This window comes from Melospiza georgiana, chromosome 8, assembly GCF_028018845.1.
Source record: "Melospiza georgiana isolate bMelGeo1 chromosome 8, bMelGeo1.pri, whole genome shotgun sequence".
Lineage (NCBI taxonomy): Eukaryota > Metazoa > Chordata > Aves > Passeriformes > Passerellidae > Melospiza > Melospiza georgiana.
The window spans coordinates 24,022,177-24,035,377 of record NC_080437.1 but is presented as its reverse complement, the minus strand read 5'-3'; the positions used below and the strand labels follow the sequence as shown (position 1 = coordinate 24,035,377).

The following is a 13,201-nucleotide window of genomic DNA, read 5'->3' as shown; positions in this document are numbered from 1 at the left end:
ACAGCGTCTCTCCTGCTGCAGCCGCAGGGGAGCACCCGAGGGCTGAGGTGGCCTCTCTTGTACTGTGGGGAAATTCCGGCAAAGCGATCCTGTCGGCCTTCCCAGCACTGAGGAGGCTGCAGCAGGTGCCAGCCGGCAAAGAACAAGTTAATAAAGAGCTGCCGCAAACCCCAGCTGGCGAGGAAGGGCTGGAGAAGGCCTGCAGACATCAGGGCAGACACCTCACGTTTCAGCCGCGTTTCCGCTCATTCCCACTGACAGCACTCGGGCATGACAGAAACCGAAGGCGGCTCCGTTTCCGGCACCGGCAATGAGCCTTGGCCAAGGGGCATCTCTAGTTACCACCATCAGCGGGCCAAAGCTTTCAAGGAGCAAAAATAGAAATTGTACAGATGCCCTAAATAGCAACCAGCTAAATTGTATTGACACACGAGCAGACTTTACAGAGGGGTTAGAGAGGAGAAATGCACAGAATCAGGGTGGAGAACACACAGGGCTTTCACACACCTCCAGAGCTTGGTGGTGACCACAGGGTCACAAAAGACCGTGAAAGGGTGCTCATATCTCTGATCATGGCAAAATAAGCCTACAGTAATAGTTCTAGTGTTGCAATCTCATCCTTTTACAAAATGCTTGTGTTTCTAGGCAGTGTTCAGGGTGCTGGAGTGAATCACTGCCCCAGGCTGCATCAGCTGCCTCATCCAGTTGCTCAGCTGTTTTACCACATAGCTACTGGTAGCTTTTCCTCTGAAAGCTGGGGAAAACTTGCCCTTTTCCAAGGATCCATCAACTTTTCTCTCTGTTCTCATCATAAACCAAATGATTTGGCTGTCCACCCTTAAATGCCACCTCTTACTAACAAAGGTTATCCAGGCCCTGGCTCACACGGCAGCTTCTCATGGCAAGCTGAAGGCACACCTAAAGGATCCAGGCCTCCCTGCCCCCCGGCCCTTCCTGAGGGCCCCTTTTGGGGAGAGCTAAACAGATTATTTTTGACTCCCAGCTCTCCCACCCCCATTTCAAAAGCTACACTCCCTGGACAAATCTTTTCCCACTTGGTGTGAAAAGGCTGCGGCAGCAGTCGAAGGCTGAGCCCCACAGCGCTGTTTTTCCCGATATCACCTCAGCCTCTTTCCTGCCTTTCCCCCTGGGGACAAGGACCCAAGGGCTCCCATCAGTGGCTCACAGCATCCCTGTGCCACAAGAGGGCACATCAAGCCCTTGGATGTCATTGCCCGAAATAGCAACCAGCAGAGCAGAGCTCAGGGGATAGGATATACTGGGGAAAGTGGGTTAGAGGGGAAAACGTGCTCAGGCCCATTCATACTGCCATACACAGCCCTGGGTAATGGCCAGCAGCCCAAAAGGGTCCCTGGAGAGTCAGAGGCTTTGGAAAGATCAGACTTGCTGCTTACCCACTCCCACAATGGCAATTCCCCCCACAGCCAGAGCCCATCCTTTTAAGGCTCTGTTTGGTCTCCAGGCAGCTCTTTGCATTGAGCTTTCAGTTCCAGGACCACAGTCTGTAGAATGCTGGACCATTGTGCTGTCCCACATCAGGTCCACTGCTCTCTTGTCCTGCTGCTTTTTTACTTACATGACTATTTACTTAATTTTTCCCAGTTTTCAATGGTGGATTTTCCAACAGCCAGTAATTGCCATAAGAAAACCTCTTCCCAATCCATACCTACCTCCTCAAGGTGGCAGGAAACCACGTTCCTGTTAGCTCAGCCTTAAATGCCACATCCTAACAAGAGCCACCTGGTCCCAGGCTTGGGTTCACCCAGCAGCATCTGTGGCAAGCTGAAAGCACACCTGGCAGCCTGGCTGCTGAAATGTGACACACTTGATGCAAGACCTTTTTAGCCTTAACACCTCCAGCCTCTGAGCAAGAGAAAAATCTGTATTTACAGCACCACCGACAGCATGGCTAAGCTCAGTGTGCACCCTGTCCCCCATGCAACCTCCCAGAGCACCCATGCACAGCACCCCAAAAAAGACACCAGCCCTCTGCAGAGACCCCTCATTTTTCCTGCCCTCCCATCCCAGGCAGCTGACAGATGCAAAGACAGAACAGTAGTGTGCATAGCGATTGTGGTTAGATTTTATTGGTTTTTTGTTGGTTTTTCTTTTGTTTGTTTGTTGTTTTTTTTTTTTTTAACTCATATAATTGTTATAATACAAAATATACAGACTGGAGATGCCAAGCAGGTTGTGGGTCACCATGCCCCGGGGCAGGGGGTCACACCATGCGACCTACAGCGTGAGGGGGGAGGCGGCAGGTGCTCCACATGGCAGCGAACAATGGGTACCCCAGAGAGCTGGGAGGAGGGAGAACAGGGCCAAGAGGAGGAGGGGTAAGGCCCTCCCACCCTTAGGAGAAGGCAAGTGGGAGCTCAGCCCCACAGCAAACCTGGGAACAGGTCTGTGAGATGAACAGTGTGTTGAATGAACCTAAAAAACACATCATGTCTGCAAGATAAATAACGTGTCAAACGAGCCTAAAAAAATGTGATATCTGCAAGGGCTGGGACAGGGATGGTCCCCCTGGGATGCAGCCCCATAGCTTTGGCTCAGAGCCCCAGTGGTTAAATTCTAATGTCTCCAAGCCCAGGGCCTCAGCTTGGGTCTGGCCCAGCGTGGGTGCTGATCCCAGACAGCGCAGCTCAGGCCAGCCCAAACCACCCCTGGCCAAGGATACAGAGAGTGGAGCCACAGTCGGGGCTGCCAGGTCTGGGTACATTCCCAGTGCCCGTGAGGGGCTTCTGGAGTTGGCATGGGATCATTAGCCCATGGGCATCACTCTCCCAGCTATGACTTGGAGTGGTACGTGGCCAGGACAGGCCTGTCTGCACACACCCATCTGCAAGGAACTGGTGGTGACAAAAACACCCAAGGTCCCCATCCCCAAGGTCCCCAGGCAGGCTCTCACACGGCCATGCTGGAAAAAGGAGAAAAGTCCCCTGCCCCAAGGTGACCCTCCAGCCTGCCAGCAGCATGGCAGTGACTCCTGTCTAACCCCAGCCTCGACTTTCTCCTCCAGGAGCTGCCAGCTCAGCCATGTCACCAGCACAGGGCTATCCTGTGGGGACACCCCTCTGCCTCATTGCTCATTCCCCCATTCCCCCATTCCCAGGGCAGCAGGTGGGCTGGGATGGGCCAGGGCACAGGAGCAGGGCAAGGTCAGCAGCAAGTGATGCCAGGCTGTGAGCCCTATGGGGCCAGAATGGCCACCAGACACCAGCCCATCTCGCTCTTCCACACGTCCCTGTACCCTGGCTGTCACATCCTCAGGAAGGGTTGGAAAGGGTGTCTCTCCACTGGAGCCTCAAAGTGGATCCCTGGGATCCCCATGTGCCAGCACCCCAAACCTGAGGGACAGAGGCTGAGGATGCAGCTCTCCCAGCCCTGCATCGTCCATCCTGGGGGGACAAGTGCCACAAGTCACTCGGAGTCCCTTTAGCCTCTACTCTGCCCCTGTCAGGAAGAGCCTCGTATTCTAACCAGGATCCCTGGGATCAGGGGATGCTCCCCATGGCTCACACAGCAATGACCCCCCCAGGGCTGGTGTGGCTGCCTTCTCCAGGCACGGCCCCTCTGCCCACCCATTGGCCCAGGACAGGGACAGTGCCCAGTGGCTCACAGTGGACACACCAGACATCTTCCCACAGCAGGGCACAGCCAGGGCAGGGGAGGAAGCCGAGGCACTGGCTGTGCCCACTGCAAGACTTTATTGGTTTCTAGACAGCATTGCTGGAGGATTTGGGCTGGAGCTGGGACTGGGGGCTCCTGGGGCTGGGGAGGATCAGGGTAGGCGAGGTGTGGCTGCACAGGGTGGTGTGCACGGGGAAAACCTCTACTGCAGCCTAAGGATGCATCTTTTCCACCGGGATTGGGTGCAGGGAGGTCCATCCAGGTGAAATTCTCATCCTGTGCCAGCCATGCCCATGCTCCAACATCTGGGAGCACCTGCTTGGGATTCCCCGAGGAAAGCAGAGCTGGGCCAGGGGAAAGGGAAGATCTCTGTACCGACTGCATCCCAGGGAAGGAAGGCCCCTTTCCATGGAGGTGTCTGTGCAGCCGGAGCAGGGGAGTCTCAAAGGAAAAGTCAAGAGAGAGAAGAAGGTTCTGGGCCCAGTGACTCCTGACTCTCCAGTGTCAGGAGAGCTCATCTGGAGGCAGGTCCAGGCAGGGAGCTAAATCACACTGTCGAAGAGCTGCATGGATCGCATGATGTTCTCATCCTGTCGGGAGCAGGTGGGAAGCAGGCAAGTTGGGCACAGAACAGCAATCTGGGCAGCTCCCACAAACCCGGCTTTACCCTCATGGCAGCTCTGGCACATGGGACAAGAGCCCCAGGGATTACAGAGCCCTACTGGCATCCATGGCTCTCCTCATCTGTACAAGGATACTGGCATGGGTACAGTTCCCAAAGGAGAGCTCCAGCCCTGCCCCTGGGAGCCCTGGCTTCACTCCCTCTCTGCAGGAAGGAAGCAGGAGGGACAAAGGTCCCCAAGGAAGAGGGAGGTGGCCTAGCTCAGAGAAGAGTTGCTGGTGACTTTACCTTCTGGCAGGACTCCAGGAACTCCTCGATTGTCACCACGCCATCCTTATTCCGGTCCATTTTCTGCAGACAAGCACAGCACAGGGAGCATAGCAGGGACAGCCCCAGCCCTAGGGAGAACCTGGTACCCCCTGCCCAGGTCCCACAGGGGCTGGACACAGTGCACCCCTGGCCCCAGGCATGCTCAAGCACCAACAGGACCAGCAGACCCTGCTTCCTCCCCAGAGTGGGGTGTTTTCTACTGCACCCACTGCAGCTCTGTGCTGGAGCTCTGCTTCCCCAGTGCTCCTGCTTCCTGAGGATGTACCCAGCTCACCTGGAAGAAGTTCTCCACGTGCTCCCGGGGTGCTTCCTCCCTCATGGCCGGGTAGGTGTATTTGCCCATCATGTCGTAGATGGACTTCATGATGTCCAGCATTTCCTGATAGGAAGGGGAGTAGGGTTGCAGTGTCAACACAGGGCTCTGCCTCCACCTGGTCCCCAACCCACACCTTTTTCTTGATGCTCCTGAAGGACCTGTGGGGTGCTCAGATGTGTTTCTGCTGGCTCTGTGCACAGTGTGGGGCCATGTGTGCACGTGTATGTGTGACAGAGCCCCAAAGCTGCACACCACTCATCCACCTCCATCCCAGAGTCACACCAATGCTGTCCCTGCTAGGTGCAGACTTGCACTGGCCCCAGGGACCAGTCTGGACCCCCATCCCACCTCTTTGGTGATGCAGCCATCTTTGTTCAGGTCATAGAGGTTGAAGGCCCAGTTCAGGCGATCATCAATGGTGCCCCGCAGGATGGTGGACAGCCCAGACACAAAGTCCTGCAAGGATGGACAAGGCAGGCAAATGGGAGTTAGAGCCACAAAGGGGCTCAGAGACACAGGATACAGCCCTGCTCGATTCTCCTGCAGAGAGGAACTCAGCCCCAAAGCTGATATGCCCTGGGGCTGGGCTGACAAGGCAAAATGTTGGGTATCAAAAAGAGTTGGGGGAGAAAAAATTGCTTAACACTGTACATTTCCCACACTACTCCCTTGGGTCACAGCAACCAAGAGGACAATGTGTTCAGTCTTGTGTGAACAAGACCCAGCCATGGCTGTGTCTGCCAGTCTGGATCCCTACACAACCTTACCCAGAAAATACAGAAAGCCCCTTTTTTTTGCTTTGCATTAGTTTCTGTTGCCTCTGGGAATTTAATAAACTCCACTAGGCCTGCCAACTCTTCATCCATCTGCAATAACACTGCTGACCCCAGTCTATGGTCCCTGGAAGGCTGTGCTCTCCTTGCCCTGCTGCACCCCATCGCCCCCTCCCTGGCCACAGCTCACCTCAAAGCTGACGGAGCCGTCGTGGTCGGTGTCAAAGGCGTTGAAGAGGAAGGTGGCGTAGGTGCTGGAGTCTGCAGGGAGGCAGACAGCATAAGGGGGTGCTGGGTGACCCTCTGCCCTGCAGAGGCACCCATGTGTATGGGGACAGGGACGGGCACTCACCTCCTTGAGGGAAGAACTGTGAATAGATCTGCTTGAAGTTTTCTTCATTGACAATGCCACTTGGGCACTCCTGCCAGGGCAAGGTCACAGTGTCACTTCCACATTGCAAAAAGGGCTGAGCACCCCCTAAAAACCTGTGTCTGCCTTGCCTTGCCCTCCAGCCCTATGCACCTGGTGAGGTGGCTAGAAAAGCTGCTTAGAGCATCTCCCTGATTTTTTGGGCTGCACCCCTTGCTAGAGGGGCTCTGATCCCCAGGCACCCAGGAAGGGGCTCTGTGCACCCAAGGAAACAGCACAGGATCAGGTAAGATCAGGCTGTAGCCTTATGTATACTTTAACCCCAAAAACTTTCACAACCCCAAAAACTTTCACACACAAAGCACTACCCCGAGGTGGACATGGCAGCAGGGGGGGGGCTATCAAAGCTGGTCAAGGAGTACTCACATTCTTGAAGCCTCGGTACAGGACCTGCAGCTCTTTGCGGGTGAACTTGGTCTGCTCCTGGAGCTGCTCCAGCCCCTCGGGGCGGTGGCAGACGGTGGAGAGCTCAAACTCATCCTCAACACTGTCTGCAAGGAACCCAGGGGAAGAGAGGGTGGCTGAGGCCAGCACTGTCCTGCCCTATCTTGTCATGCCAGGGGGCAGAGAGACACCTTGCACAGCACACACTGTCCTCTCACACCTGCCCAGGTTGACACATCTTTGGGGTGCTCTGCTCAGCCAGAGCTGGGTCTATGCCAGAAGAGGACACTCAGAGACACCCTGGGTTCAGACCAGGGACTGACATTGGCAACAACCCCCCTCCAGTACAGCCCAGCTTGGGCACAAAAGAGGTGTGAAAACGCCCCAGTGCTGAAACCCTCCCTGCCTGCCCTTCTCCTCCCACCAGCACAGGCATCTGCCCAGTGGAGTTCAGACCCTTGATGTCCTGCAGCACCAGGGCTCACATCCAGCTGGAGAGTTGCCCCTCAGAACCCCCAGCCCCAAATGCCACCCCCGCCCCAGCCTTTCCAGATTCTTTTCTACCCACTGTGCTCCCACCTTCCTTGGCGGCTTCTCACCATCACCTGCCAAGCTGCACAACCCCTGCCTGCAGCACCAGCACCCCGAGACCCCACTCAGCCAAGGGGGGCACACAGCAGGTACTCCCTCTTCTTGGGACGGCTCAGACCCTGCCCCTCCATACTCACCTTCTCCCGGGGGGGTTGGCTTGCACCGTGGAGGTGGGAGAGATCCTGACCGGGGGCTTGGACTCTCCTAGGAGTCCAAGTATACTCCAGTATAGGGGGTTAAGGGACTCTGCACTCACTCCCTGCCCAGCCTCTCTCATCACCCCATCACACCTCCATCTCCAGACAAACCCTCAGCTTAGAGAAACAGCTCCCCACCCCTCAGACCAGTGCCGGGAGGGCCCTGCTCCCTGAGCCAGCTCCCAAGCGGTCCTTGCCGCTGTGCATCCCGTGGGAGCTGCTCCAGGGAGACGAGCAGGGAGAAAACCAGCCGGTGAGCAGGTAACGACAGAGGTGGGTGCAGAGCCCATGGGATCGGACCCCTCCGGGGCAGGGCTGATCCTGACAGCCAGGGCAGGGGAGAGGTGGAGGCGTCCCCTTCCCGCAGGCAGGGCCAGGGCGGAGAGCAGGCAGCAGCACCGCCGGGGACACACACACAAAAAGGCAAGAAGAAGCACTTGCTTTCACTGAGCGAGGGGATGGATTTGGGCCGGCAGCACGGCAGCAGTTTGAGGAATCGCTGCTTCAGCGCTTTTTTAGTTTGGACTGGCGGGTTGCCTGGAAGAAAGAAGGAGTCACCAAGCAGAAGAATTAACACAGCATCAGCCCCCGGTCCCGACGGGCAGCAGGGTTGGGCACCCGGCGCGGGGTGATCTGAGCAAAGGCAGCACATGCAGCGTGAGGCTGGAGGAGCAGGAAGGCAAAACCCAGCCCAGGCTCTGCTCGACCTTCCTGCTCAATCCCAGGACAAACCCAGCACTGGAGTATCCATCCTGCAGAAGGATGAGGACAACCCTGCTAGGCTACCCACACCCAGCGCTTTTGTACACCCCCATCAAATCAGGGTGCCCTGGAGACTTCCAGGAGCCCAGAGAGTCAGGAAATGGCAGGGCCAGACTCTGTCCTTTAGCCTTGGGGACAATTACCTGCACCCTGGGGACCCTCTCGAGAGGCTCTGCAGGGAGGCAAGGTAGAATTAAGCCCAAGAAGCAGCCTGTGGCAGACAAGGGCATTGCATCCTCGCTGAGCTCGGGCTGGGTTTGATCCTGCTGGCACCCAAGGGCTGAAGGCAAAGCATGCACCAGACCCCCCATGCAGCCCAGACTGCAGAATGCACCCCCACCCCGGTGCAACACTGGGATCTGAGCCCAGGGAGCTGCTTTGAGACAGCCAGAAGGGGAACAGGGCTTTGCCTTGGCCAGGCTACAGGGCTGGCTGAGGGACTCCCCACGCCAGCCTGGCCCACGGCCACTGCATCCAAGTCACCCTGCATTAACAGCAGGTCCCCTCACTGTACTGACCCCACTGCCACCCCCTGCTCCCCCATTTGGACCCCAGTGGGTTCACCCAGCCCCATCTCTCCCAGCTGGTGTTGCCCCATGGCTGCAGACCCCCTTCCCTCCCTTCCCACAGTGCCTCAAGCCAGCAAACTCAGCGCAGGACTAATGCTGCAGGTGGGGAAAGGAGGAGGAGGGGATGAAGGTCATGCTGGAGTCCTGCCTCTGAGGGGAGGCAGATACCCTCATGGGGACAAATGGGACAAAAGGTGCAAAGTCCCTTTCGGGCTCTGGTTTGTCACTGCTCCAAGCATCCTGTACATCTGCAAGCAGCAGATCACAACACCTACACATCCTGACCTCTGGTTTTGGGGCTGTTTCTCTAGGGGTCTAGGAAATGCTGTCAGAGAAGCCCCTTCTCAGCCTTGTGGGACTAAGCTGAGCCCCAGATGCCAGGAAAATGGTGTTGCATGGTAGCCAGCTCCAAGACAGAGACATGGGTCTGCATCCAGCAGCCACTTCTAGGCAGGCTGGCCCCAAAGTGCCCACAAGCAGAACCTGGCACCCTCTGAGCTCACACCAAGGCAGCTCCATCTTTCTACGGGATGGAGAATAGCTCCAGGAGGTCATGGATCCAGCAGGACATCACAAAAAGCCACTCAAAGAGGGCAAATTCTCCCCAGGGATGTGTCATCCCCACCAGGGTGACAGTGAGCTGCAAACCTATAGGGATGAACCAACACATCCCCTGGCATTTGTCAGGGGGTGACAGGGGCAAGGGTGAGGACCAGGATCTTGGCACTGATAGAACAGCACAACCTGGCTCCTGTCTGCTCCAGGGTTTGCAGGCAGATGAGGAAAGAGGACTTTTCTTTCCTAGAAGTGGGCACCAGTTGTACATAAACCATGATTTTGTCCCAGCTACCCTTCCAGGGCCTTAATTTGCAGAGGGAAAGGGAAATTGCACCTTTCAGCCTTCCAAGGATGCTCTGGGGCCAGGTCCCTCCAGCAGAGCTGAGCTGTGGGACAGACCTGACAGGCAGAAGTATCCCCTTTGCTGAGAGGGAAGGGACAGGGTGGGCAGAGCAACACCCAATGCCAGGGTGAGGCACCCAGGAGGGAGCAGGGCAGGAGGGAAACCACACAGCGAGAGAGATGCAACAGAGAGTAAACTGTGGTTGGACTCACAGGGGCAGCAGGTATAGGCACGTGCAGTAGGTCAGGTCGGGTGCAAGTTACACTTTAGTTTGTTATAAAGAAGGAAAAAGAAAAAAATAAAGAACATGGGCGTTTTCTCAAGGAGGAAACCAAAGGGGGCCCAATTCCAGGGTCCCCAGGGCAGGGGGGGAGCACATTCAGCACATGCAGCTTAACAACAGGAGAGGGGTGACCAGGACTGGGGTTTTGCTGTCCTGGCTTTAGTGAACACAAGGGCTCTGCTGAGTAGGACACACCACCCTCTCTCTGTCCCCAGCATCCAAACCACAAGCAAGTCTGGGAGCTGCTCCTTGCTGGGAAACAGCTCTGCCCAAAGATGAGGAGCAGAGCGCAGCCATGTGCTGCCACTCTGGACACAAGGGACGCTGCAGCACGAAGCCCTGTCCCTGCCAGCGACAGCTCCTTCTCCACCCTCCTGCAAGGGCCATCCCGCGGCCGGCACAGAGCAGGAGGGGCTGGCAGTGCTTTGTCTGCGGCGGGGCGGCTGCCGCGTTAAGTGGCTTGTCGCTTCCCAGGCATCGCTCTGCAGCTCGGCGGCTTCAAAACACACACACAAGCCGACACTCCATCCTTGAGTAGCACCAGAAGGGGAAGGGATTTCCCAACCCCACCTCCATACGCTGTTGAAATGAATCCCAAAGCCTGGCTCTACAGTGGGTAGACTCCTGCCCCCAGCAATGATTGCCATCAGGATGGCCACAGACCACTTTGTATCAAGCCACCAGCAGCTGATGTGTCCTTGGAGGCTGGATCCAGCCAGTGCCACCATGCTGAGGGTTACCCAGTGCTGGGCCGATGCTCCCTTCCCATGGAGGACCCAAGAGGACAAGCAGGAGACAGAGTCAGTCAGGTGCATAACAATGTCCCTGCCTTCCCAGAGAGCACAGCCACAGTGCCCTTCCAGCGAGAGCTGGGTGGAGAGACCAACCCACCCCTCCCATAGCACCCTCCTGCTAGAACACACCCTAAATAACAAACCAACAGGCAGTGCCAAAACTTCCCCATCATTCTCGGTAACCTGTCAATAAATGCATGATCATAATGGGTGGAAAATGTGCATCCCACAACAAGACCTCCCCAGTGTCCCCAGCCCCAGCACCGTTCCAGGAGGGGAGCAGAGCACCAGCAGCCCACCAGTCATGCAGCATCACAGCTCCTGCTTGGCCCCGCGGGCAACACTGGGGCAGCTGGCAAGGCAGGAGGAGCTGCTACCCCAGGCTGATCTGAACCCAGCTGCCCCTATAAAACCTGTGGCTGACAATCCCCCCCGTGCAGGGCTCAGCCACAGCCTCGGGCAGTGCCATCGGCCACAGCTCTCTGGGGGCTGCAATGAGCTCAGCCCGAGGAAGAGTGAGTCTCCCCTGGAGAGGTCAGGATGTGTCCCACCAACAGCAGCTCTGCAAATGACCCTCATCAGTCAGCAATGCAGAGCCAAGTGTAGCAAAGGTGCCAGACAGTCATCCATCAGAGGAATGAAATCACAGCTGGCATCTCCCAGGGCCAAAGAGTCCCTGTCCTGGGGGTGGGACAGAGCTGGGAGCAGCAAAGCTGCCAAGCAAGCTGCAGTCTGTGGGACAGCAAAGGCTCAGGACCAGGATATTTTCTGGTGCCAGAGGGAGAAACACAGCTGCACAACCCTTGTGCTGAGCAGTCCCCAGGGCAGTGCTGGCCATGAGCCACAACGGGCCACAGAGTCAAGTGGGGCTGGCAGCACTGCTGTCCCCACTGCCATCCCCAGCCTGTGGCAGTGCTCCCAGAGAGGCTGGCTGTGCCCAAAGGGGATGCTGCAGAATAATAATTTCTTCAGACCACACCATGCACAAAATGTTGTGAGCAGGGAATGGGACAGGATACACATCCCAAGAGACAGTGGAGCTCAGGGGCTCCCCAAATGGAGCAGACAAAGCTGCAGGACTGGGACAGCCATATGCATCACCCTGCTGCAAACCCACACACAGGGACACATCCTGCCCCCACCAGCACCTCCTCTGGCAGCAGGAACCAGCACATCCAAACTGCCAGAGGAGCTACCCAAAAAATGCCCCCGTGGAGCAGCAGCTCCTCTTGGCTGCAAGCAATGTGTTCCACAAGAGAGCTGGGGTTCTGCATTTCCATCATCCACATGCCATCCATACCCTCCACAGTAGGCACAGGGACAAAAAGGGGATGTGCTTCAGCCACACCCCAGGCAGCTCAGGGACATCCTCCATCAGAAGGAGGTTGAAAGCACCTCCTGAGCACAGCGCCCTCCTCTTCTCCCCTCTCTCTGCTCTACTATTAGTTGCTCCTCTGATCACTCTTGGCCACACATCTCCCATTCTGAAATCTGGCTACCCAAGGGGATGTGATTTGCAGTCCTTTCATTTCACAGCATCCCCAGTGCCAGCAAGGATGAAAAGGGGGTGGAGGCAAAAAACCACATTCATGCAAAGTCTATTGGCTGCCCTTGTCTGAGCTGGGACTGTCTGTGGCACCGTCGAGCCAGAGGAAACAAGGCATCAGCACCATGCAGCTCCCTGCACTCCCACCCTCTCCAGGCACAACCAACAGGTGATGTATCCATTGCTCTGACATATTTTGGGTCCTCTTCTTTGGACACATCCAGCCCTGTCCTCAGTACCCACTTGCCAATCCAGGAAGCCAACACCCAAAGCATCCTCTTCCTTCTCCAACCCTGGCACAGCTCCAAAGGGGCTCTCAGATCTTTTCCCATGTTTTCCCCATAGCCACCAATTCCTGCAGCAGTGAGAAAGCTTTGCCCTGCATGGTGCTGCACCTCACATTCATGGCTCTTTTCTCCCAGTTCACAATTATGTCTTCAGCCCCAGCTACCTGCAGTGTTTTCCCCCATCATCTGACAAAGCCCAGCCCTCTGCATCCTATTGTCCTGAGACTCCAATAGCCCAGACAGTCTCCATCCCCCAGCACCCCACATGTCGCTGCACCCCAGTGCCTCAAGACACAGATATCCCCCACCCTGAAGCTCCCAGACATCTTAAATTTCTAGCATCCTGCACCCAACACCACACATTCCAATGTACACAAATATTCCCACCCAATATCCTAACACTCTGAAACACCCCCAGACACCCTCACTTCCCCAGTTCCCAACACCCTTTGCTGGAGTGCTGCCAGAAACCCCAATGCTCCCCCCACCAAAAAAAAAAAAAAGTAAACCACACTAAGCCTTCAGAAACTCCCCTAAGCACCCTGCAGTCCTTGGAATAGGAGGAGCACCTCCACCACCACATCCCCATCTCCTTGCAACCCCATCCCCATCCCTGTCCTCATCCCACCTCCCCTGGTCAGGTCGATGATGCCCAGAGCATGGAGTATCTTGAGGCTGGAGCAGAGCAGCAGGATGATGCCCACGGTTTGCAGCCCCTGCAGGTCCCAGGGTGCCTCAGCAAGCGCCATCCCCAGACACACA

The 13,201-nt window shown here is 56.5% G+C and overlaps 1 protein-coding gene across 2 annotated transcripts in view; it reads right to left on the bottom strand.

Moving 5' to 3' along the window:
* Nucleotides 1-4,158: 4,158 nt before the first annotated feature.
* KCNIP2 (potassium voltage-gated channel interacting protein 2) overlaps nucleotides 4,159-13,201 on the bottom strand; it is a 41,639-nt gene continuing 32,596 nt past the window's right edge. The window contains exons 2-9 of one of the 2 annotated variants that reach the window (XM_058029163.1): nucleotides 7,735-7,834; nucleotides 6,492-6,612; nucleotides 6,048-6,117; nucleotides 5,886-5,956; nucleotides 5,271-5,378; nucleotides 4,881-4,985; nucleotides 4,565-4,627; nucleotides 4,159-4,244 (exon numbers count right to left, since the gene is read on the bottom strand). In XM_058029163.1, coding sequence (XP_057885146.1) covers nucleotides 4,197-4,244; nucleotides 4,565-4,627; nucleotides 4,881-4,985; nucleotides 5,271-5,378; nucleotides 5,886-5,956; nucleotides 6,048-6,117; nucleotides 6,492-6,612; nucleotides 7,735-7,834 — 686 coding nt within the window. In that variant the 3' untranslated portion in view covers nucleotides 4,159-4,196. Of the gene's footprint in view, nucleotides 4,245-4,564; nucleotides 4,628-4,880; nucleotides 4,986-5,270; nucleotides 5,379-5,885; nucleotides 5,957-6,047; nucleotides 6,118-6,491; nucleotides 6,617-7,734; nucleotides 7,835-13,201 lie in introns of both variants that reach the window. The other variant, XM_058029164.1, reaches the window with a different exon arrangement.